The following is a 27,038-nucleotide window of genomic DNA, read 5'->3' as shown; positions in this document are numbered from 1 at the left end:
AGTCTCCTCATCTGTAAAATGGGATTATGATGAGCATTTCATGAGTTCCTACAGGAAAGTAGGAAAGAAAGGACAAGAAAGCACTTAGCATGATGCCTGAAACGTGATGAGCACTCAGTACAAACTGGCTGTAAATATTTCCAGAGGCGTGAGCACAGCCAAGGAACCACCATTTAGTGAATTCCTCAATCACCGAGGAATTCAGCTTCATCAGTCACAAGGCAGAACTGTCTACTATACCTGCCTCCCCCAGGCTTAGAGGCTGTCTCTGGAGAAAGAGACATACACAAAATTTACTGGCTCAGTCTTTTCCATCTATCTTGGGACATCCCAAGTGCAGGTGGCATGCCCTGTGACAGGGGCAAGTGTCATCAGTGGCTGTGTCTGGGTACCCAATACCCACGTAGGAATCCTACTGTCGGCAAAGCCACCTTGGGGGTATGTAGTCACACAGGATCCCACACTGAGAAGGCCATGTGCTTGGGATTTAATGTTCTGTGGTCACTGTCTCAAAATTCTTAATAATTCAATCTTAGAGTATGTGTTTTGTAAGGGAAAGCTGATGGGAAAAGGGAGAACCCACCAAGGGGCTGAGGCCCAGGCTTACTCACAGTCTACTTAAGCCACCTTCCAGAGGTGGGTTCTCAGGGTCCCATTCCCCCACCCTCCAGGGCTCCAGGTCTTGTCTGGCCACCCCATCCCTGTCCCACGGCAGAAACCTGGACACAAATAGGCTGGGGGGTGAGGGTCAGGCACACACCCCCCCAACATCTCAAGGCAGAACATGGCAGCCATTCCTCCCCTGAACTGGCCACACCGCAGCAAGCTCAGAGGGCAACTGGAAGGAGCAAGCCTCTCTTCTAGCTGCAGTCCAGGTAGCCAGCATGCCCCTGTGCTTTCACCACTCTTGGTGGTGGCCCGTCCACTCTGGGTTGAAGCAGTGGGCCCATGGGAAGGGGAGACGCCTGGCTCAACTTCTCTGCCCCTGGCCAAGGGTCAGTCCCGCAGCTGGCAGAAGGGGGATCCCAGCAGTCCAGAGGCCACATGCACCAAGTTACAGCAGAGGGGGCCCGGCACCAGTAAGGGTCTGTACGGCCCCCTGAGTATCCTGTGCTAAGGGAGCACATCATTAAATAGAAATTTAAAATATCATGACAGGTGAAGAGAGACACCATGGGAGAAAGGAAAGGCTTTATATTTTAACAACTACAATAGCACTTTTTCCGTTTTTGAACAAGAGACTTCAAATTTTCATTTTGCACCTTGCTTTGCAAATTATGTACCTGGTCCTGGCCATCAGCCTCCAGCCCCACCCCCACTCACCTGCTTGGTGCTATTTTCACCTCACCCTCAGCTCACACTGAGGGAGCAAGACCCAGCCCTTCTTGTGAAAGGAATCCCTGATAGGATAGGTACCAATCAGCCTCAAGAATGGTCAGCAATGCTAAGGGAGAATGGAAAAGAAGAGGCCCTGAGAACCAAGGCCACCTAGAAGCAAAGGAATTCCCAGGAGATGATATCTGGCAACCTAGAGAATGACAACGAGGTTGAGGAGATAAAAGGATTAACATCACCCCCAGAAAAGATTTCCCAACATTTATACCATCACCCCCATGGCTCCCAAACTGTGTATCCAAGATACCTTGGGGCACCATAGCAAATTCATAGGGGCTCCATGGGATATTTAATTTTTTGAAGGAAATACATCACTGCTTGACACCCGTCAGATACCACATGAGCCACTAGCACAAGACTGTCCTCAATCACAGCATTAAGTTACACTTCATTCCTTTTGATGACATCGTATCTTTGCAAAACTAGATGTGGGGCAGTTGCTATGAAAAAACCAAGCGCAGTACAAAAATAAATACAGAACAGGAAATGAAGAAAGTAATATCCAAACTGATTCCAAGTTCTGAGTTGTGCAGTGCCCAAAAGGGACATCCACCTCAGTAATGAGTAACCATGGCTATTTAAGAATGAAATAAAAAAATACTTTCTTTTCCATTTATGTGTATTACTTTTTCAAATGGCTACTACATTGTTAGGACACATACTTATTAAGTTTTTTGGACCTAAATATTTAATAAACAGATCTGTGAAGTCCTTGCTTGGCCTAGGGGTGCCATGAAAAAATTAGTGAGATGTTACAGAAGCATGAGCCGAGAAAGTTTGGGAGACTCTGCACTATACAACCCCTTTCTTTCACATAGTGAAAGTCTCTGAAAGGAGAGGACAAGGGTGAGGATTATGAGGTGCACATACCCAGTGAAACCAGAGCTAGACTCAGCCAGGTATACACCAACAACTGACCCAGGGACATTTCTCTCATTATGTTTGAAGAGGCTACTCCCAAAGTTCAAAAAAATTGTTTAATATTTATTTATTGGTCATGCTGCACAGGATGTGGGATCTTAGTTCCATGACCAGTGATTGAACCTGAGCCCCCTGCAGTGGAAGCACAGTCCACCACTGGACCACCAAGGAATTCCCCCAAAGTTCAAAATTAAATGTGGATGCTAAAAAATAAAACATAGTCAATCTAGACCCTTTCATCTTCAGCCTGGAGGATGGATAGTCCAATGTGGAAAAGGTTGAAGGAGATGTTAAATCCACAGGTGAAGGATGCAAAGACAGATACCAGAGGAAAGCTCATTGATTTCATTGGGCTGGAACAATTCCAGTAAGAAATCCCAGAGAAACCCAACTGCAGGTCAAGGTTATGAAGCCTGCAGTGCTGAGCCAGGCCACAGATAAGGCTGAAGCTCTCTGGCACCACAGGGAGATGGGTAACTTCAAAACGTTCAAGCTTGAGAGGGAAGGAAAAAAAAAAAAAACTGAGAGAAGAGTCTGGATCAAAAAGCAATCAAGGACTTCTATATTGGCAGAATAAAAGCTTGAAGATAAATGGGACTCTTCAGGTCACAACCTGTTTTATTTGTGGCCAGAAAGAATATCCGGCCCACCTATCGAAATGAGTTAACCTCACCCAAGACTTCAGGAACACAAAGATGTGGCAGCAGCCAAAGAGACAGAAGACATACAGGTAGCTCTGTTACCATGAAATGAAGGAGGAATTTACATATAGAAGACCCTCCAGGGCTAAAGGATAATGTTATGTGGGGAATTTGGATGCCTTGTGTCTCACTTTCTTAATACTGTAAGATGGCTTGAATCACATAACCCCAGGCTTAGGGAATAAGCCTGGGCACCAGCAGGCTCATTCAATAAAGAGGACATGTGTGAGCACACACACAAACAGCAGAACCTCCTGGGCTGACCTGATGCAGAAAGAGGTATGGGATGGGAACTGATGACATCAAGAAGTATGTCCCAGCCAAGTGCTCTCAGTGGGCTCCTCCTGCTTGAGAGCTGGTGCCTACACATCCAGGGGCCAGGGCCAGAGCCCTCAATCAATGAGGACCGCTGCAGTGAGAACGTACATACTCTCTCCTCCGTCCGGCTGCCCCTTCAGCTCCTGCAGGTGCCCTGGAGACTGGTGGGTCTTTCCCTACTCTCCTTGACTAACCTTATTCCATTTCACCTACTTGACTGTTACCTACCTTCCTTGTCCCCGGCCCTTTGCTGGGGGTGCATTCCAACCTGACCACCCTCTCTTGTCAGTCTATAAACTTTGAGAATTTCTTGACCTTTAATCTTAGTGGTTATTTCCCAGTTTCTCATCCTCAGCCCAGTTTCCAGAATACCCATACCATCTGAAGACAGAGGGGCAGAATAGGGAGTGCAATGGGGGCAGCTCTAAGAAAAAGAACGGGATACAGGGCTTCCCCAGTGGCTCAGCTGGTAAAGAACCACCTGCCTATGCAAGAGAGGCAAGAGACGTGAATTCAGTCTGGGTTGGGAAGATCTTCTGGAGGAGGAAATGGTAACCTGCTCCAGTATTCTTGCCTGGAAAATTCCATAGACAGAGGAACCTGGCGGGCTACAGTCCATTGGGTCCCAAAGTGTTGGACACGACTGATCTTGCACACACTCATGGTCCTGGAGGCTTGATCTCTGTTGCAAGAAGCACTCTGAGGATGACCTCCCAGCCAACTCTTCACCAAGCCACATGTGATAAAGGATAAATCAGTGGAAGTTACAGAGTTCCCTCTACTAGGGAAGGAAAGGATCTGGCAGGGCCAGCCAAGACACAACTCTCTGGGGAAGAAGATTTGCCAAATATTTAATTTAAAGAAGTTGGAGGCTTTGAAAAAATTCAAAAAAATTTTTTCTCCTTTCAAAAATCCTCTTTACACACTAGGAGAGGAAACAAATCATGTTTTAAGAGTAGTTGTTATATATAGATTATTGGTATCCCAAAATTGTTGACTGCACTTTCTTGGGAGTGTATAAATATTTGGCAGGTCTCATAAAAGTATGAGCTAAGGATACTATAACTGGCTCAGAATTTATCATGTACGGTTTACCCAGAGATTGGCAAGATTGGGAGTTTGTTGTTGCTAAACGTCTAATGGCTGGGGACAGATATCAGCCAATGACAATTTATTCTGAATCTTTTGTGTCATATGTGAAAAAGGGATTTTCTCCCTACTCCACCCTCCCAAGGCAATCTTTAAAGGACTGGCATTTTCTTAGAGCTAAGATAAGCAGAGGAGAAACCTCCCTTAAAGAACATTCTCAAAGAGACCTTCAGTTCAGTTCAGTCGCTCAGTCGTGTCCGACTCTTTGCGACCCCATGAATCGCAGCACGCCAGGCATCCCTGTCCATCACAAACTCCCGGAGTTCACTCAGACTCAAGTCCATCAAGTCAGTGATGCCATCCAGCCATCTCATCCTCTGGTGTCCCCTTCTCCTCCTGTCCTCAATCCCTCCCAGCATCAGAGTCTTTTCCAATGAGTGAGCTCTTCACATGAGGTGGCCAAAGTACTGGAGTTTCAGCTTTAGCATCATTCCCTAGACTTTCAAAATGACAATCATCCATTCCAGCACCTTCAGTCTCCAGTGAAGAAACTCAAGCTCAGAGAGGTCAGTGTCCTGCCCAAGATCACAGTGCAGGCCAGCAACACGCAGCTCTCCCAATCCCAAACAGGGACATGCCTCTCTGTACCACAGTGCAGTCATCACTGTGCCATAAGCCAGCCGGAAGGCTTGTGAAGATTCCTACTGACACCCAAAGCTAGGCCAACTTCCACCGAGCCACAGTTTGGGGGAGTCCTCCTACCCCTACCCCCCCAAAAAAAGATGTGTGTGTCTGCTCAGTCATATCTGACTCTTTGTGACCCCATGGACTCTAGCCCACCAGGCTCCTCTGTCCACGGAATTTTCCAGGAAAGAATACTGGAACCGATTGCTATTTCCTACTTCAGGAGATCTTCCCAACCCAGGGTCTGAATCTGCGTCTCTTGTATCTCCTGTATTGGCAGGCAGATTCTTTACCAACTGTGCCACCTGGGAAACCAGATAATCATATATAGTTTCATTTCAAGGACTGAGCAGTGCCTGGAAACCACGCAACACTCATGACATGCAAGGCAAGGGGCTGCAGAAGGTCAAAAGACCCTGAAGTAGAGGATGAAAAACAGAAGGTTAAAAGTCCTGACACTTAAAGAGATAAATTGCCTCCTTTGTTCTTAACCTCCACAAAGGCTCTCCAGGAATTCACAAGGCTCTCCCATTTAAGCTGATGTATGGGGAGATCAAACTGAATTCAACAACCCAGAAATGGAAAAGTCCCAGAGAACAAAGCCTCAGTAGTGCATACATTGAGGGTCCAGGAAGGGATGAATAGAGTATATACCTGGATGCAGAACCATTTAAGTGTAGAAGAACTGAAAAGTCTTAGCGTGGAAAAAAAGTGATACCCACCAGAGTGCTTGACCGAGTCCTAAAAGGATTGGCCTTCCGCTCTACCGTAAAGAGGTTTAGAGTAGGATTTGATGCCACCACCCTTGCTGTCAGATCCTGCCAAATCTAGAGTTCTAGGACCCAGGACACCTGAGTTAGCACATGATCACACACTTGGCTATGGGTCTGTCAGAAAGGACTGTAGCTGGGAATCTGCCTTGGTCTTTGTTATGAGGACAGTTAAAACCTAAGGAGAAATCACAAACATGCTTATTCAATACCTACTGTGGTGCTAGATGGACTAGTTAGGGAGGTCCGAAAATTATCTCTATGCATAATAAGTTAAATTAAGTCTTCTAAAAAAACTAGGTAGAACTAAACTAACTAGGTAGAACAATTGAATGGCTGTAAGAGCTTAGTAACTGAGCCAAAGCAAAGGGAATAACTTAGATGATCTCCTCTTGGATTCAAGAGATATACTGAGTGGCATCAGGAAAAGGGCAGAGGAAGGTTTTAGCTAACAGCAGCAGGCTTCAGTGAACACCGCACCCTTCAGTAGCCCAGTGGTCCTGGCTCAAAAATCAGACATTACAGTCACATTCTATGAGAATTTTTGTTTTTGTTTAGTCACTCAGTCATGTCTGACTCTTTTGCAACCCCATGGACTGTAGCCCACCAGGCTCCTCTGTCCATGGGATTCCCCAGGCAAGAATACTGGAGTGGGTTGCCATCTTCTTCTCCAGGGAATCTTCCCAACCCAAGGACTGAACCCGCCTCTCCTGTACTGCAGACAGATTCTTTACCACTGAACCACCTTGGAAGCCCATTCAATGAGAATTATAGAGCACTCAATTGTATAACCGAGTCTGGAGTGTGCCTTTGCTAGAAGTGAAGCACTGTGGAGTCTGTCAGGAACTGCTAAAACTCATTTCTGTTACCAATTTATACAAAAGCTTTTGGCAAATAAAGTTCACATCCCACCACCCTCCCCCAAAAGTAATTGTAATACCAAATAATATAGAAATTTAGCACTTTTACCCTGGGATGAGGAATTCATTAGCCTTCTTCTTAAAGTTCCAAAGGTCCTGAGGTTAATGGTTAACTGAATGAGCTAAGATATTTGCCATAACCCCACTAATTAAAGAGCTACATTCAACTAGACTACAGACAATAGACTCCTAGAGAAACTTTGGCTAGACCTACTGATAATCATAACCCACGAGGTTTATCTTAAAGTTAGTAAGTGCTAAGCAGGACATCCAGAATTCCATATTATAGGAAAAGAATACACATCTATTTTTAGGGAGACTTTATCACATACTCACAAAGCTCATACTGACAAGAAACTAATTAGTTCATCGGTGGACAGTACATTCTAAACCAGCCTGCTGTTCACAGGTCAGTAAATCAACGGTTCCAACTGTGGGAAAGATAATCTGGGAGTCCCTGGTCTGGTGTCTGGACTCAGTCAGGCACAGTGTGGAAGGCCAGCTCTCTGGCACCATGAATCTAGGGGCCACATGTTAGGAAAGTCCTGAGGGGTATTCTGAGGGTTCTCCAAAGCTTGCAGGGAAGCACCAGGACTGGGGCAGAAAAGAAAACCACCCCAGAGGTTTCTGATGCTTGCACACACTCGTGCAGAGAATGATAGCAAATTCTCCATTTGCTTCCAGAGGCTTCTACAACCTTTTAAATAAAGCAGTAACAGGAAGATGGGGCATAGAAGAGGAAATGCTACCATGGCAGATGCTGAAGACTCAAACCTCTCATAGGCAGCCATCTCTACCTAGTCTCGTTTTCTTGTTGCCTAGGAAATGCTGGGAAGGGTAGCTTAAGCATCCAGGTGCAGGCTCTGTGGGTTCCCTAGACCAATTCTTGACCCAAACCCAACTTCATTCGTCTATCTGAGCTTGCATTTGGCTAGAGGCCTGGGGATTTCTCCGTTTTGCACATGGCAGACACTCTCCCTAGGAAGGAAAAAAATTAATTTGACACAAGCAATCAATCCCACTGGAATGTTTGCTCACACTGAGCCAAGCAGAAATGGATCCTAAAGGGAGTACTTCTGGGAGGTGATGGGAATTTTAATGCTGAAAAATGATACTGTGTCAAGAACCAAGTATGATGGAGGAAGCACACACATTTGTATCCAAAGCATGAGCAACACACACACATGCACGTGGCACATATGTACACAGAGGCAAGTGCACGCACCATCCTTATGGGGAAAGGCATCTGGGTGTATAATTGTCCAGGCTTCCATCACTCTGTTTATTTTTTGTATTCAAAATGTTTTAAGAGATTGAAGAATACAGCAGTGTTAAACCCCTTTAAAGTAGAAAGCTAGAGAAGCTTGTGAAATGTTCCTATGATTCCAGTGTGATTCGTGAGATGGCAGGCTTGGTGAAAGCACCCACCACCTCTAATTCCCCATGATCCCACAAAACCCTCTACCTTTGCCAGGAATTCCCTCCCTACCCCGTCAACTCTGGATAATGAGAGCATCTTCCAAATGCATTCAAGCATCTCCTACTCTATGACCACCACCACATCTGTCAAAATAGGCTTCACCACGCTCTTGTTTATGTCCCTGAATTCCACTAGTGTAGTCATATCATATACTTGGGATGTTTCAATGTACTTAAAAAAAAAAACACCTCTAATGTTTCCCTCTATCAAAATGTGAGTTATCTGAAGGTCTAAAGAATGTGAGGGAAAGAAGATGGAGTTCTGGGAAGAAGAAAATGTAGAAGAAAGCCAAGACAGTAGTTCAATTACCCAGTGCCTCCTCTTGAGATGATGTGGTTGGGCTGGGTTTGCACATGCCCCAGGGAAATGAAAACTTTGGATTGCTTTCACCATCTTCTCTAGGTGACTCAAAGGAAAAGTTCAAGGACATGAGCTGGCAGGAATATCATTAAGTCAGTCCTCCTCGTGCCCTGAGAGAGCTGGCAGAGCAGCTCTGAGGGATCCCTGGTAAGGGCATTCTCGAGGGTGCTCATACGCATCCCTAATGACAGACTTGAGGTCCAAAGGAACAGACTGAGAAGTATAGGCTTTTCAACACAGACCCAGAAGTCCCAGAAACAGGGCTCCTCTTTCAAAAGGTTCTAAAGACCAAAACAGTTTTAAGTTACTGCTGACCATCAGTTGATTCTCAGGGGAATTAGAGCCCTTGATCACCAAGCAAGGATGTGGGGTCACCTGTGAGCTCTGGCATCAGGGGTCTGACCAAGCAGTCTAGAGATGCTCAGACAAAAAGCCTCAGAAGGATGGAAAGCCTTCAGGGAGCCAGGGTATAAAGGTCCTGAGACTACTTACCTCCTGGTTTCCATCCCTGCTGGCTTTACTATGGTCTAGTTAGCTCAGAATGTTAAAGATGGAAGATGCTTTTGAGACTACCTCACTCACCTCCCACATCAGTCTCAGAAAGGGAAAGGAATTTACCACTCTCATCAATCACAACGCTGGGCTCTGGATGCCCAGCCCATCTCTCTTTCCACTTAAACCTAAACACCTGACACCACCATTTGCCTGTTTTGTTAGTTTTTCCTGAACTGTCTTGTTTACCATTCTCCCAGTTTCTGCCACCTTTACCGGGAATAGAGTTCTCATTCACTCTGGTCAAATGAGAAATGATGCTCATAGCTACTAGGGCTACTCAAGCCCCAGAGCCCTGGAGCCAAGAACAGTACATAAAACACTGAAGTCTTCCTGTGTTAAAAGAAGCAGAAGAGTTTTGGTTAAAGAAAACAGCCAATAAACAACTCCATGGCAAAAGACTCAGAGCAACAGTCCCAATCTGGACCTCATTTTTCTACCTATTTATGATGTATTTCAGTTCATCTTATTTCTATAAAACACCATTCATGAAAACCTAGGGTGATGTAAAGGAATTAGCTTTATTTGGAAAAAGCAAAACTGACTGCAACTTGTCATTTTAGGAGGCTGAAGAGACTCAGAAAGCAGATCCTAGCAAGGTAAGAGGGAATCCAGACCCATTAGAGGCCCCCTAATTCAAATATTAGTCATACACACCAGACAGAAATGCAGGCATCAGCAGAGCAGCTCTGTGAGCAATCCATCACCCTCCTAAAGCTGGGAGCCCCTTGAAGATAGAGACTGTGCGATACTCCCCTCTGGACCACAGCGCATGGGATGTAAGAAGTGCTCGCTAACTGCTTGCTGGGAGAATCAACAATGCCTCGTTCACATGCATATGGGCACATACACACATATATGGATGTAGAAAGAATCCCAGTGAAGACAGTCTTAGCATTAAGCCCCATTTCTAAACCTTTTTCCCCCAAAACTATTATTTTAACTAGGGTAACACTGTTCAAAATACAATGTATTTTTCTCTTTTGCATGTCCTTATGTATATTTAACCTCCTCCTTACTCTATCAGAAGCATCTACTTGCCTCAGGGAAGTTCAGGACAGTTGTAGCAGTGGGCAAAGAGAAAGTGTTCACGTTTAGCTGTTGATATCCTGGGTAGGACTTTTTTTAGTGTTCAGCTTGAATTCTCGACACATTCTTGTGGGAATCAACACATCAAGATCCAAAATGGGTGGACCTGACCATGGAGATCACTTTAAAACAGAGGTAAATAGTACTCAAGATGTCACATTAGGGAGATCCTTGCTACAAGAGAAGGAGAGGAAGCCCTTTTCCTCAAGTATCAGGGGAATGTGGCAAAAATCCAGTCTAGGAGATCAGACACCAGGGTCTCAGCTTCCTCCCATATGCCACCTCAAGGCCCAACCAGAGTTTGGGGGTGAAGGAGGCAGCTTTAGAATATAACACCTTAACAGGTATGAAGGCACCTGAGAACCCTCAGGCCACTCCTGAAGTGGCTGCAGGCCTCTAGGATAACAGCTGTCATTCAGTCCCATACCCTGATCCACATGGTGTGATGGGAAGAAACAGCACTGGCCTAGTGGGTATATAGTTAGACAAGCCAGGCATAGAGGTTCTGACTTTTCACAGCTGGCACTGAGTGAGCTGGGGATCTGCATATTTCTTCATTCCCTGATGATGGAACTCAGAGATGCTCAGAGAGCCAGTGACCTGAGCAGGCAGAGCCCTGGGGTCGGGACTAGGAGGCTGCCATGCACAGGGACTTTGACCCCACAGACAAACAGTCAGGACATGATTGCTACTTCTTGGTAGCAATATCAGACAATATCCCAGCAAGAAAACACAAGTACAGGGATCAGATCAGACCAGTCCCGCCCCTATGAGGCAAAGACCAGGGGAATCCAACCATCGTACCATGACTCCAAGTACCCCTCTCCCCCTACCACTATCACCACAAGTTCACAGGGGCACCTCTACAGACCCAGATCAAGAGAAGTGGGAGAATAGGAGAAAATCCAAGTGAATGGGAAATTTACCTGTAAGAAACAGTCGTCTAAAAACACGACATACTACAAACTAGCCAAGTTGAGGTGGGGGGAGATCAGCTCCACATTAGGAAAATTTTAAAGCTACATTTTCTTTGCACATTTGGGTGATAAGGAATGTGCAACTGAGCTGCAGTGTCACCCATCAGAGAAAAGCCCAGTCATTCCGGGCAGTTAGATGAGCCACTCTTCCACTCAGACACATGTCTCTTTTCCAAAAGCAAATGGAACATATCATGAAACGTTTCACTCCAGCCCTGGTGCAGCCAATTCCCTACCAGACATGAAAAAATGTACAGTTCTCAAAGGAGGTACAGCTGTCACTGCCATCCAAGTCCCCTGGCTCAGCTTTCAACCACACTCAAAACCAAGGGAGACCCCAGAGAAAGGCAGCAGAAAAAAATCCCTTTTCATTGACTCAGCAATTTCATTTGTCCAGAGTATTTTCCTTCTATTATCTCGCTTTATCTCATATTGCTTCTATGATGTATGGCAGGGCAAGTATGTTTACCTCTCTCTTCAGATGAGGAAAGACAGGTCCCATCTGTAAAAACAGACATTTTAACTGGCTTGGCGAAGTCACAGGGATAATTAGTTGCGGGTAGAATTGGAAACCGAGGTCTCCTGAATCACATCCTTGGATTCTTCTAGCCAAACACAAACTATGGCTTTTGCACACACAACCTAAAGCACTTCCATACCTGTGGTATTGGAATTAACTTTCACTCAAACCCACAAAACACATGTGGCTTTTTTTTTTTTTTGGCTAATTGTGACTGCAAATCTGGCTCCTAAGTCACTTAAAGGCATACAGCAAAAGAAGCCAAGAATGGCCTCTACCATTTATTTAAATGTCATTAATAAAAGCGTCAGTGAACACTGCACAGAAAGTTAGCCTCCAGAGAACAGGACTGGCTGCTCTCCCTCCTTCCTGAGAATAAAAGCAGACGAAGCATCCTGATTCTGTGGTTGTCCTGCCGTCACCTCTGAAAGAGATTAAATAATGGGTGATGCTCTTGCTACTCTTTGGACCAAATAATGTTCCAGAACAAACACTCGTCCTCAGAAAAGATGGGTTATAAATGTCCACCATTAAGAGAATGGTTAAACAAAATGGGGCATATCCACACAACAGAATGTGACACAACTCTCCAAACAAATGAGGTAGAACATATGCACTGACATGGAAAAATGTCCACAATTACAAAGTGATAAAAAACAAATTGCAGAATAAAAGGGATAGCATAATTCTCTTTTTTGTCAAAATATGAAATAAAGCTACGTATTTGTGATAAATACTTACTTGCATATGTAACAGGTACCTATGTCAGTCGAATTTATCTTATCATCAGGGGAAAAGAGGGAGAAAGAGCATTCACTTTTAAACATCCTGAAACCATCCTGTACTTTCCTTTTGTATGACTATTTCTTACAACAGTATCAATGCCTTTACTCCTCCAGACAAGGGACACATCCTCTGTCTTCTTTCATTACCCCATATAAAGAGTATTAGCTTATGAATGTCTCACTTTGCTCAATAGATACATGTATACTGATATATCATACATTTAAACTAACGGGGAAATGGCTTCATTTAGGAAAAAGTCTAAATGTCTAAATAAATGCTCTATGAAAGTATATCTGAAACCAAATCTCTCTAAACAAAACCTTGTTTACCACCTACTTAAATTATCTTTTAACTTATAGACAATAAACACGTATGAAATGAATCAACAAATGAGTGAAATTCCCTTTCTGATTGATTTCCAATGAGCCATTTTTCCCTGTATCAATCTTCTCCTAACCCCAAAAGACTATAAACTCTTCAGGGACAAGGACTATTTGTTACCCACTTTTAGTAACTCCTTTAGTACCTGGCATAATACTGGGCACATCGTAGACACTCAGTCAATATTGTTTAGTTGATCCATTTGAATGTTTGAACTTCCCTATGTGGATATGAAATTAAAAGAGGCTTACTCCTTGGAAGAAAAGCTATGATCAACTTAGACAGCATTTTAAAAAGCAGAGATGCTACTTTGCTGACAAAGGTCCATAAGTCAAAGCTACGGTTTTTCCAGTAGTCACGTATGGATATGAGTTGGACCATAAAGAAGGCTGAGCTTTTGAACTGTGGTGTTGGAGAAGACTCTTGAGAATCCCTTGGACTGCAAGGAGATCAAACCAGTCAATCCTAAAGGAAATCAACCCTGAATGTTCCTTGGAAAGACTGATACTGAAGCTCCAATACTTTGGCTACCTGATATGAAGAGCTGCCTCACTAGAAAAGACCCTGATGCTGGGAAAGATTGAGGGCAGGAGGAGAAGGGGACAACAGAGGATGAGATGGTTGGATGGCATCACTGAGTCAATGGATATGAATTTGAGCAAGCTCCAGGAGATGGTGAAGGACAGGGAAGCCTGGGGTGCTGCAGTCCATGGAGCTGGACAGTCCAGCTCAAAGAGCTGGACATGACTGAGCAACTGAACGACAACAACAGTGTGTATTTTTGCAAAAGAAGGGTGCTTCATTAGTTTTCCAGTGCCTATGGGATATTTGTAAGCAAGCAATAAAAGATCCCCTCTAATTAATCCAGGATAAACAACATATGTTTGCTGTATTTTACAATAAATATTGATTTCATAGGTCTTTTTGTTTAAGGTAGAATTGCCTGTCTACACAAAACAGATTCATTTCCTTAGCACAATGTTTCATTATAAAACTCCCAAATGACCTGCACACCAATAAATAGCTCTTATAAAAAGAAAAAAATTCAAGCCAACAAATACTAATCAAGCAAGTATATGCAAGGCACTATGTTAATGGTGAGAAGAAGACAGACAAGTCCAAAGCAAAAGGTAGAGCCTACTTGGGGAAACCAGACATGACCATTTTCCAAGGTGGGGCTTCCAAAACATCTTGGAGTCATCAATGTTGAGTAAAGTTCTGGAAAGAAACTAATGTCCAAACAAGTCTAGTGTACAGCTCACCTCCACCTTGGACATCTCATCCAAGTCACCAAATAAGGACTTAAGAATCCCCTGTTTTCACCTCTACTCTAGAGGCTCCAGGGCTGAGCGAGATGCAGAAGTCTGCACACCTAGCTCACTCTGAATTCAACTGGACAGATCATTCTTTAAAGCAATTCTCACCCGTTCTCCAGAGAATGGATCCAATCCATCTCCTCTCTTTCCGGGATCTCAGCACCCTGCAGGCCTTCAGAGGATCTTGGATTCCATTCACAGAGAACAATGAAGTCAGTCTTCTTAATAGCTTAATAAGGACTTTATCATCTGACCTATACATCTGACCTGAAAACCTCCTGGTCTTTTCCCCACAGCCACAGAGGAAGAGGTGTCCCTCCATCCTGGAGATAACCTCTTTGCCTGGGAACCTCATCCTTTCCTGACTTCTGAAGAAGGTAGTGCCCACTCTGATACCCTATCCACACACATACCACTTTCTATCACCTTCAGTGTCTACCCCTATTTCCTCCGGTGATTTTTTCTCAAACACTGAAAGATTTTTCTCTCTCTTTAAAGCAAACAAACAAAATTTCATTGGACCTGATAACTTTTTAAAAAATTTACTGAAGTACAATTTGCATGCATAAAATTCCATATACAAGTCTACAACTCACTGAAAGCTCACAAACAGATCACACCATACCTATGACCAAGAAACAAGACAAACAGTACTCCCTAAATGCCCCTTCAGTTACCATTGCATTATTTTCCTTACTTTTACTAGCAAACCTCTTCAACAGTGGTCTATCTTCATTTTTACCATCTCTTCAGCTATTTCAGAATAAGCATCCTCTGTTCCATGAATCCTCCCCACAGCCATGCAGATGAGGCTGTTGATCCTTCCTCTCTGTTCTCAGTGTACAGCATGCGATCCTTTGTTTATGTGTCAGGCAACTCCACCAGACAGTCACCCTCCATGTCAGAAAGATGATTTCTAACTTGCTGGTATGGCCTCAGCCTGGCACTTAATTAGGTTCATAGCTGGTGTTTGACACTTGAATATGAATGAATGCAAGAATGAATGAAAAGATCCACTCACTGAAATCTAGTGTTTGCTGAAACTGATCAGTCTCCATCCAGTTCTCATCAAAAGTAATCATGATATTTAGCTGTCAAAATGCAATGGCTAGGATCATGAAGAATGACTAGAAAATTATATCGTTCCAATCACTGCTTAAGCATTCTCTTTATATCCAAATATTTGAGCCCATTATATGCCAATGGCCTGGGGTACAGAGACAACATTTTGCACCCACGCTACAAATGAAAGCTGTGACATCACTCCCAATGGCACTCTGTCTTTCCATGGCCGTAGACCCAACATGGAGTCCTGCCAATCTTTCCCCTTAACTGCTCCTGAAGATACTCCCCCCTCTTCCCACAATCTCCTTTCCAGGAGAGTAACAAGTCAGAGCCAGGAATCCCCCAGGAGCACCAGACCCCTCCCCCTAGCCCCCTTTTGTCACATCCAATTAACCATCTGCCATTCTCCTGGGTCTCTCTCTAGGCCCACTGTCCAGCTGCCAACTGAACACTGCGCTTCCCCACCCCCATACCCCATAGATGCCCATTGTCCCTAGGCTGCAGGGCAAGAGTATAGCCACATTCCCAGTCCCTGCCTGCCATGCCCTGGAATAACTAACTGCAAGCTTAAAAATCATGTCCCTACCTATGTGGAAAGAAGGAAGGAAAGAAGAGAGGGAAGGAAGGGGAGAAGAAGACAGGAAAGGAGGGAGGAAAGATGGGAGGGTATCACAGGGGAGAGGAGGGGAGAGGAGGAAGCGACTGCAGCATAATTTGGAAATTCTAACCAGTAATATGATATTATATGCAATATAGTCTTACTAGTAATATATATGGTCATATTCTATTATATATAGTCATATTCTATTACCAGAAGTATGATCCCATTTCTATTACTAATTACAATATGAATATAACTATCACAATCTATAGCTACCAAACCAAGTGATCCTGATAGGTAAGGTTTGTTTATTTTTTACCCATTTTACACATAAGGAAACTGAATCTCAGGAAGGCTGTACCTTGTACAAGACACACAGTAAGTTCCTGTTCTAAGACTCTGATTCTGAAACCGAGCCACACCTAAGGAAATTTCCGCCTCCTCCTACTCCAGGGAATAGAAACCCAGTCCCCCAGAGCCCACCTTTTGGTAATAGGATCCATAGGATCCCCTGGATTCCTACTCCATCCCCTAGAGGGCCATATAACACGCCTCTCTAAACGACAGTTCTTGGGTCTGCCCCCGAAATAAGAGCTGAAGGGAGGGCTTTGGGGCCAAAGGAATGGGTGTGCTCACTGGCATCGTCCTCTGGTGTGAAGCGTTCCTCTTCATGGAGAATGGCCAAGAAGCTCCTCCATGACCCCTGTCTGCTTCCTCTTTGTTTGAGAGCCTGAGAAGGCAATGGCGACCCACTCCAGTACTCTTGCCTGGAAAATCCCATGGGCGGAGGAGCCTGGTAGGCTGCAGTCCATGGGGTCGCTGAGTCGGACACGACTGAGCAACTTCACTTTCACTTTTCACTTTCATGCACTGGAGAAGGAAATGGCAACAATCCTAGAGACGGGGGAGCCTGGTGGGCTGCCATCTATGGGGTCGTGCAGAGTCGGACACAACTGAAGCGACTCAGCAGCAGAGGCATTAAGGAAATGGAAAATTCAGAACAGGTCAGTCCCTGACAGAGAGGGCACCCGATGGCCAGGCATGAGCCCTCCTCAGGAAGCTGCCCCAATAACTTCTTGCCTGAATCCTCCTCTTCTGTCCTCTCCTCATTCATTCTCCACCGCCATCCCCCCCCCACCCCCACCCCCCGCCCCCCTGCTCCCCCGACAACTTCCCTTTCTGACTCACACTGTAGGAAGTGATTCAACAGACCCCTCTAGAGCCTGGAGCAGATCCCACCTCAACCTGCAGAAGAAAGCCACAAGTACTTCTAAAAGGATTGTATTTTGGGACCTCCTTTCTAACTTCTCTGCCCAAGGAACCTTTTAGAGCCGCGCCAACCCAGCTCACCCACTTCACAGCTGCCCTCAGCTTGCACTATCCACCCCAAGCACAGGACCACAAGCCCCTGATCCCCCAAGCCAGGCGATGCTCTCTCTGTTGGGGTTATTGACCAAGCACATGGTGCCCTCATCTGAGCTGCTGGCCAGCTAGCTGCTTTACTGAGGTCCACCTTCCCCCACTCTCCTCCTCTGGCCCGAGGCTCACCCCCAGCTACCCTGAAGATCCACCCCAACGTGCTCATCCAGGATCTTCTTCCTTCAACTGCTCCTCTTTTCCAAATATTCATTCCCTTCCCCAAGCCTGCCTTCTCCCTCCTCCCCACTCCTAGGTATTCACAGATCTTCTCTACCTAAAAAAAGCCTCCCCTCAACTCTGCTACCCATCTCCAACTACTTTATTATTTTTAACCTTCCCTTCACAGCCAAACTTTTCCAAAGAGTCATCTATATGCACTCCCACCACTTCCTCCCCATCCACTCAACTCCCTATTCCCCTTGAAATTTGAATTCCACCTCCCATACACAAGTGAATGTTATTTCAAAGGTTACCAGTGATCTCCCAGTTTCCAGAACTCAGAAGGTTTGTTCAGTTCCCCTCTCCCTCAGCCTCTCTGCAGCACTAGATCCTGTCGATGGCCGGACTGTTTCCAAGCCCTGCTCTTTCCTGGTTCTCCTCCAGCCCTTCACTCAGGTCTACAGCTCTGTCCTTGGCCCTCTGCCCTTAAGTCTGTATACACTTTTCATTTATTATCTCGTCTATTCTGATAGCTCCAGCCACAACTTCTTACGGATATCTCCCAAATCTATATTTCCGTCTCTGGCCTCCCTCCAAAGCTCCAGACTCCCTCCGCTATCCGCCTACTGAATCAACACCTCCCTAAGCTATTTCACTGACACCTGAAAAGCAACATGTCCTAAAGAAAGTTCCCAAATCCTCCCTCTCCTCTGCCTCCCCACAGCTGCTCCTCCTCTTCCTGAACTCCTGATTTTCATTTAGGGTACTTCCATCCTCCCCGTTACCCAACTAAGCTTTCAAGTCATCTTTGAGACCTGCATCTTCCTTAACACCTCTTCATCCAAGTTACCAAGTCCTATAGACATTACCTCTATAAGTTTCCTCATAGCCACCCTGCCTCCCCATTTCAACTCTGCCATCTCAAGTTCAGACCCTCCTAACCTTTCACAGCCAGTCCAGCTCTGGCTACCAGTTCCTCCCCTGTTGCAACTGACCCTCTGCAGGGCAGCCAGATTTATCTTCCTGATGACATCAGCACCCCAGTCAGAAACTTGCAGTGGCTCCTGAAAGCAAACTGAAGAAAGACCATACTCTTTGGCCTGTCACTCAAAGCCCGTGGTTATCTAAGAGTCCAGTAAATGTTTAATAAATGAAGCAATCAATCAACTTGGTCCCCATCCCCTTCTGACTTTGCTCTCCCACTGATCCTCCACCTGAATCCTCTGAGTCATATAAACTAGACCACTGACTGTCCCCAAATATGCCATGGATGGTCGCACCTTTTTTAACACTGTTTGAACACTGTCTTCTCCATCTAAAGTCTACCCATCTTTCAAGTCTCAAGAAGTAACTACTTCCTTGAGGACACAGTTCATTTGCCACTTTTCACTCTACTTGTTTATCCCTCATATCTGTGTTTTCTAGCTAATATCCAGCTCTCTTCTAATAAAGCCATGGGACAGAAGGGGAGGAGATGAAGCTAATTCTCCAACAGTTTCTTCTTTACTTCTTTGTAATAATTCCTCTGTCCTCCCAGCTAATTCCCTCTGTTCCCTCACTCAACAGCAGACACAATTTCAAGCAGCTCTATTGATCCAACAGCCCTGTGGCTGTCAATCATTTCCTAGTTATTCTGCTGCCAGTCATTCACACTCAAAGGAGTGGCAGGAGGAGTCTGAACAGCATGCAGACAGAGCAGGAGCAGGAACAGACTGATTCACTGCACCCACCTGAGGCTCAGTGGAAGCAAGACCCCCATTCTTGCTGGGCTTCTCTAGATGGTATGGGGTCATGTGGCCCAGGGCCTGGGGGACTGGCATTTTTATACTTTGGTGGAGGAGAAGAAGTGCCTTGATTTGTTGCAAGGAGGGTGCCCCATCCAGTTCCCATGGGAAACCAAACTGAGAAGGATTGGAAAAGGTCCCGTGGAGGTCAAATTTAATAAAAGAATACTTGCCAGAAGAGGTACTTAGGGTAATACAATGTTCGATTTGGAAAGAACTACCTACATAAATTTGGAGAGAATTGTACAACTTATAAAGACCTTTCACATACAGTGTCTTATTTGAGTCTTTCAACAGCCCTATAAGGGAACTGGAGTGGGGGCAGGCATCATCCTCATCTTACACTCTAGGTGCTACTCCCTCACCCAAGTCATCCAGATAAGTAGAGAGCAATGGGGAGGGTTCACCTCCTTCTCTCTTACCTGACCTTCTCAGCCTCTTTCACAGCCTTTTTCTCCCTTTCCCATCCCTTAACTTCAAGTGCTCCCTGAGGGGGGTATTATAATTATATCCATTTTCCTTCCTGCTCTATATTCTTTCTTGCAATGATTTTATACACTCCCAGAGCACAGCACATGGCTGCACTAGGCACTCGATAAATATTTGTCAAACAAATGACGAAATGAATGAAAGAAAAAGAGCCAAGGCCCAGACTCTAGCCTTCTGATTCCACCCAGGCTCCTGCACACCACTGTGATGCCTCTCCAGCACCCCTTCACTTCATGTCAAAGGCCCTGCGTGGTCCCCCTTCAGGAGAGTCCCTCAGCCTCTGTGCCATCACATTCACTTAATAATGAAAACAACTGCTAAGGACAGCTAGGATTTCTTGTGTTCCTAATGTGGGTCAGAAACCACCAGATGTTATTTACATGTTTTTCCTATTTAATTCTCTCAACCTGTGAAATAAACATTCTTGGTCCCATTTTGCAGAAGACTGAGGATGACATAGATTATTTAATTCATTCAACATTCCACCCCTGATTAGTGCTGAGCCTCTCTGATCCAAAACCCATGATCATCCAGCTTCTTGGCCTTAGCACCACTGACAATTGGAAGCTGGAGAATTTTTTATTGTCCTGTGCATTATAAGATGTTCAGCAGTATTCTAGACTTCTACCCAAAAATTCCAGTTGCCACCCCCTCCCTGAGTTATGGCAACCAAAAAACGTCTCCAGACACCGCCAAATATTTCTTGGAGGACAAAACTGCCTCCATTTGAGAACCACTAAACTAAACCCTACTGCCTACCTCCAAAAGTGAATTACCAAGTTCCAGAACCAGAAAGAACTGGAAAAGTAAAAGCGTTCATTCTTCAACAGCTAAAAAGGACCTCTAGTTCACCTATTCTGGTGTTTTACTGACATTGACAGTCAGGAAGATTTGTTTCACTTCTCAACTAATTTCTTTCTACAGCTTCAGTTTATTCCAACATTTCTTCCATACCCCAAGGGATTATCAAATACAACTGGATAGAATGTACCAATAATTGAGTTATTGATGATTGCTGGCACAAGGATAAAGCAAAGCCTCCCAAATCTTATGGAAGTGTGAATAGATGTTATATGTCCTAAAATATATTAAACTAGAAATAACCAATATAAATACAATATTAAAAATATTAACTACATTTCCTTTTCAGAGCAACAAAGTCCTCTCCCAATACTCCATCAGAAGTTCTTGAGAAATGGCATGATCAAAAGCCCAAATCATGATGGGTGGAAGTGAAGGAGAATCAAGAAGGAATGGTAAATATTAAATTAAGTATCATGTTTACATTCTGCAGCAAACACAACATCAAAAAGAGATGTTTTTCTTTGCTGCAGAAGAGCACTCAGAAGCCACCCCTCACGGGTGCCTGACTATGCACAGACAGGATGACGATATTTACCCAAAAAACTGCACACCAACATAGGATGTCATTCCAAAATGTCCCTTGTCTATGATCTGGACCTTACAATGTCCAGTTCTCTAGGTGGCATGGGGTTTTTATTTGAGAGAAAAACTGAAAGGGTAGTCAGTGAACACCAATATATCACCACCTTAGATTCAGCAACTGCTTATATTTTGCTGTGTTTGCTTTACCTATATCAGAGGGAGATGGCTTGTTTTGGTTTGGTTTTGGTGACTCATAAACTTTTTAAAAGATCTTTTAAAGAACAAATCATTTAATTACGTGAAAAGGCTAAAAACAATATAATACCTCTGATGAAGTGAGAAAATGAGTATAGACAAGTGAGTGTTGTAGGAATTCCGGGGGGAGAGTTGCTCTTGTGGGCTGTGAAAGCTTCCAGAAGAATGTGGTGCTCAAGTTTTGAAGAATGAGTTGCATTTGTAGAGCAGGGATGAGGAAACATGAGTCAAACTGCCCTTGGACAGTGAGAAGAGCAGCCTGGCTAAAGCTGAGGTATGAAAGACAAACTTGACCCTAAAGACAGTAGAGGGTCACTGTAGGTTCATAAACCAGGTGTGATGAAAGTACTGCAACCTACTTTAGGAAGTGCAATCTGTCGCAGATGCCAATTTGGAGTGGGGGTGAGAGAGCCAATTCCAATGGGCAAGAATAAAGGCTACTGAAAGAGTCCATGGCACCATAATGGGTCTCCTGGCATGGGCAGAAGCCCTGAGAATGAACAGCATGGGCTCACTATGAAAGATAATTCAACAGAGATAGTTAGAAGAGAGACTCCTCAGAGACAATACCAAGGTGTTAAATATCAACCCTAGGAAAGAGAAAATACCAGTAATAGGAATAAAGAAGACAAGAGGAGAAGCTAGTTTAGGGACTTGGAAAGACAGAGTTGAGTGTGAGGTTGACCAAAGTCCAAGTAATAGCAAACAATCCAATTAAAAATGTCTTGACTCACAAGACCAAAGCTCAACAGATATTTCCACATCAATTTCATTAAATTTATCCTCTGATTTTTTTTTCCTTTGAGTCTTAAAGAAAGACGTTTCTCCTCAGTTCACCAAAGCCAAGATTTTACTTTTACTAGGGAACCTCCTCTGTCTCATCTCTTCAGATATCTAACTCAATCAATCTAGCATCTTCAGTTCTTCCTGCCCAGAAGCTCCCTCCCTTCCACATCTAACGCTGTTCTGACTCTCGAACAAAAAAAATGAAAACTCTTTTTCTTGATGCTAATATCCTGTCTGACTAGCACCCAAATTCTTTTTGCTTTCACCAGTAAACTCCTACCCACCCCAAATGCCTACCCCGGAATGCCTCTTCTAATACTGTGCTCTCAAGAGCTCACAGTGGCCTTCTTTTTATCACATCCAGTGACACTTACCTGGCATTCCTCTTGTTCAACCTGTCTGCAGCCTGTCATCACATCAGAACCCACGCTGACTCCCTGGGGTCTCTAGGATCAAGTCTCCTTTGCTGCCACTTTCTAAACAAGGGTTTCTCCCCCAAATTCTAACTTTAGCCCTCTCCTCTTCCCTCCACCCCCTCCCTCTGAGAGCTGATGCATTCACAAGCCTCAGCTGCAGCAAGCCTCGATACAGAAGGCTTCCAAGACCAGCCCTAATCTCCTGCCTGTGCCCCTGTCTGGAGTCCCATTTCTCCCACAAACCGATTCCACCTGTATGCTCCTCAATCAACCTGAATTTTCCACACCCAAAGCGAACAGCATTATCTGCCCGGCAAAACCCAGCTCCTGTCCTCAACCAGAGTGCATCAATCAAGACAATGTTGGTCCTCTATGCTTTCAACCCAGTTACTCCCGTTTTCTTGTGGACTTAATTTTCTTTCCCTCCTACAACAAGTTTGTCAATAAATTCCCATATTTATGCCTTTGACAATGCCTTTCTCTCCGAGTGGTCCCTGAGTCCCCATTCTTTCTGCCACTAACCCAGCCAAGCCCCTCTCCCTCAGTTCTGGGTCACTTTTGCATTTGGATTCTTTCTCTCTTTTATCAACTCCATCTATCATATGACCCCCCAGATAAACCTTTCCAAATATCACCTTCTTCAGGATGTGCCCTTGAACAAGAACCTAAAATGACTCCCTACCAATCTGGAATCAAATCCAATCTCCTCTCTCTTGGGCTTCCAAGACTCTCCCTATCTGGTCTTGTCCTACTTAACAAACTCTGTTTCCCATTCCTCCCTTCCCTACACTTTCTGCTCCATCTTCCCAGCATCCTCAATGTCAATGCCTCAACCTCCCTGAGATTTTGTCCATGATTCTCCTCCTACCCTCCATCTCTCCTTCATAGGGTACCCTCAGTCCCTCTCCTCTGTAGTTCTGCCAACTTTTTATCTTAGAGCACCATAATGTTCAGCAGTTAATTAATCTCTAATTGAAGAGTAATTGTAATCTTCTTTTAAAAGCTCTTGGAGGAGAGAGACCACGTTGAATGTTTCTATCCCACAGCACCCTGGACAGCAGAAGGTTCCGTAGTAGGAGCTGAAAAGTCCTTGTTGGTTTTCTGTTCCCAATTCTGAGTTTCTATATTTCCCCTCCTCTGCCTCATAACCATGATCAATAAAATTATTGTGACACACTTTCCCAGGCTTGGATCAAAGAGTTCCCAGAAAGACAGTACAGAATACACCAGTCTGTAAGACTGGGGTGTGGGGTGTGTGTGCTTCTCTCTGTGTGTCTATCTATCCATGTACACGTATGGATATAGGATTTAGAAAATGGAGCTTAATCCATGATCAAAAGAACTTAAGTACCAAAATAATCAGAAGAGGACAAGGAACCAAAATGACAGAATTAGTTGAAACATGCCTAATTAGAGGCAGAGTATGCCAGAGTTTTGACAAAGCAATTGCCAGTCTGGTCTTTGCGTGAGCAAAATTTTCCACCAGTAAGTAGGGGGTAACCCTGGCCCCAGGGACTTTGAAAATGTGCTTGAAGCTTTCTCAGTGCTTCGACTAAATAACTTTATAATCTGTCCAACCTACCAGGTGTAGAGCACTATATTCCATAAAGATTAGGGGATCAGAAAGGAGACAGTTAAGAAATATGGTCTTTTCCAGGTTTAAGAATCCCCAGGCTAGAGATTGGAAGGGAGTAAGATCAGAAAGCAGAGCACAGAGGGCCACTCAGATGGGTGGTGGTCCTAGACCCTACCACAGATAGCCTGCTTCCCCTCTTACAACTTGTTACACATTGTCAGTCATTTTCAGCCTTATCTGTTGTAGATTTCACCCTTCTCTGATTTGAAGAGCACATCAAACCTAGCCACCGCCCCGCCCCCCCCTCCAATAAGGCTGCCCAAGGAGGAAAGAGAATACCCCCGGCAGGATTCCACAGGAGACGGTCCCCAGTCAGTTATTTACTCTGTGATTTTAGCCAGAGCTAGACAATGTAAGCCCCATGTTGTATTTTGAAAGGCCCTGGGAAAAGTAACACATTGGACCATTATAGGTCATTAACACCATTAACACTGTGTGAATTCGTTTGTCAGAAATTAGCAAGCCTCCAGAAACTGAGATCTGCTCCAAGTGCCTGGGACAGAGAATGGACAGGAACTAGTGTTTGGATGGTAGAAAAAGGGAAGGAGGAATGGGTGTCAAAAGATACAAGTAGGTCCAGAAAGGGAAGGTAGGAAAGCTCATACTTCAAGAGTTTTCCCCACAACTAACGAAAGGCAGACTTCTGTGCCAGATGAGAGGCAGGAGTGGGGCAAGGTGGGGGAGTCAGGGAAGACATCCTGGTGAATGTTTCCAGATATGACTTAACCTCTCTCCTAGACTATAAACTAAGGTTATAAACTCAGGTCAGGCACGTTTTTAGAATGTGAGTGTAAGGGGGCTGGGGGAGGCGCTGCGGGGCGGTGTATATTAGAAACCACGACTGGGTAAAAGGACAAGGAGACAAGGCTGAGCCCTGAGAAGCAGGGTAGGATAACAGGGGCTCTTTCTGTTTTCTCCAGGCTCTGGCATCAGCTCCTGTCCTCCATCTCTTTACTCTTCAGACCAACTAGAAAATGAACATATGGGTCGACCAACTCTTGACTTCTAAAGCCACAAGTCTCCGCAACAAAGCACCCCACCCCTTCCCCTCAGATGACCTCCAGGGCAGGGCAATGAGGTTAGGAAACAGATGGGTGTGCAGGGAGCCTCCAGAGCCAACCTGCTCCTTGACCCTACCAGTTCATGCGCTTTAATCCAATTTCCAGAAAGAGGGGGTCCCCATAACTTACTGGACTCTTTGGGACAAAGATTCCAGACAAAATGGTTCCAGATATGGAAGATGGGGAGCTCTACCTACCGAGTTGGTGGAAGCCGCAGGTAAAGAGGAGATGGAGAAACCCTGGTTATCAGAGAAACAGGGCCACAGGTGGTGGGAGAGGAGAGTGGTCGGCATCTGCTCTGGGAAAGGGGCTGTGCAGCCAAGGAACCTGCGACTCAGACCCAGGACTGGGTGGTGGCGGGGGCAAAGAACAACCGTGAAAGCAGGTCTGGCGGGGGAGCTCTACATACCACAGGCAAGCAAAGATTCAGTGGGTGTGTATGAGGGGGACGCTAACTCACATGTCCAGAATGAGTGATTTTTATGAAAAGCTCCTGCGTTCCCATCACTGGAGAAGAGGAGGACAAGGACGAGGTCCCAGGCGCCCACCGCCCTCCCAGCCGAGTCCGCCTCTTAAGTCTGAGACGCCCGGCTCCTCACACGCATCAGGCTCCGCGGTCCACCGTCCGCCCCGCTCCTGACTGTCAGGCTGCAGCCTGCGCGACTCCCGGTCCCTCTTTGCATATCAGGGCCCGGGGCCCCTGGCCCGGAGCAGGGGTGCGGGCGCGGGGCGGCCAGAGCCAGGCTGACAGGCGCTAGGGGGAGGGGGGAGTGAGGGAGGGGCGGGGGGAGCCGGGAGCGAGAGCGGCGCGCTGCAAAGTGATCCAACCTCGCCCCATCCCCGCGCTCCGGGAGAAGGCGGCCCACCGGGACCGCCTCCCGCCTCCCCACACAGACTCCCGCAAGTGGGGTGAACGCCGAGGGGCGCCAAGCTCCCAGCCCCCACCCCTCTCCAAAACGCAACCAGCACTGCCATAACAACAAGAATCTCGGCAACTCCGGGCCGGACGACTAGGGGGACAGCACCCCCAACACGCCCGCCCCAGCAACAGTCTTGTTCCCCAAACTTGTCCGAGAAGCCGCGTCCAGGGCAGCAGCCCCCCACCCGCCCCACCCCCTCAAGCTCCCCGCGCCCTGCCCAGCTTACCTGTCCTGAAAAAGGCGTCCACGTCCGAGTCGGCGGCTCCTCCTTCCTCCGCTGCCCCCTCCGGGGGGTTCATGACTGGGGGAGGGCGTCCACGGGTAGCCGGGGGGCGGCCAAGCCCGGGGCCGAGGGCTGCTCTGTGGGCGGAGGGCGCTGGGCTGTGGACACCGGGCTTCGAGGGCGGCCGGCCGGGGCGGCTGGGCTGGGGCAGAGGACGCCGAGGCTCCCTCAGGCGGAGGCGCACGGCGGGCTGGGGGCGCCTGCCGCGGGCTCCCCCATGGTCCCCCTTCCCCGGGGGGCGCTGGCCGCCTGCGGTCTGCCCGGGCCGGGGTCCGAGCTGCTTGGGCGCCCGCTCTCCCTCAGCAGCGGCAGCTGGCTCTCCTTCTCGCCCGTCTGCCTGTCTCTATTGTTCAGCCCTGCTCCGCTCTCCTCTTTATTTTTCCTCCTCCCTCCCACCCTCCCTGTCTCTCTACCTCCTCCCTCCCTCGCTCTATCGCCCGCACGCTCTCAGCCTCCCTCCCTCGCTCGCTCTCTGGCTCCCCCTCTGGCTCCCTCCGCCGCCGCCGCCGCCGCCTCGCA

The 27,038-nt window shown here is 46.2% G+C and overlaps 1 protein-coding gene across 16 annotated transcripts in view; it reads right to left on the bottom strand.

Annotated features, from left to right (window-relative positions):
* KALRN (kalirin RhoGEF kinase) overlaps positions 1-26,545 on the bottom strand; it is a 689,867-nt gene extending 663,322 nt beyond the window's left edge. For all 16 annotated transcript variants that reach the window (XM_061408919.1, XM_061409480.1, XM_061409007.1 and 13 more), the window contains exon 1: positions 26,463-26,545. In XM_061408919.1, coding sequence (XP_061264903.1) covers positions 26,463-26,535 — 73 coding nt within the window. In that variant the 5' untranslated portion in view covers positions 26,536-26,545. The remainder of the gene's footprint in view (positions 1-26,462) is intronic.
* Positions 26,546-27,038: the final 493 nt, after the last annotated feature.

This window comes from Bos javanicus, chromosome 1 (assembly GCF_032452875.1).
Source record: "Bos javanicus breed banteng chromosome 1, ARS-OSU_banteng_1.0, whole genome shotgun sequence".
Taxonomy (NCBI): domain Eukaryota; kingdom Metazoa; phylum Chordata; class Mammalia; order Artiodactyla; family Bovidae; genus Bos; species Bos javanicus.
This window is presented reverse-complemented; position numbering and strand designations above follow the sequence as displayed.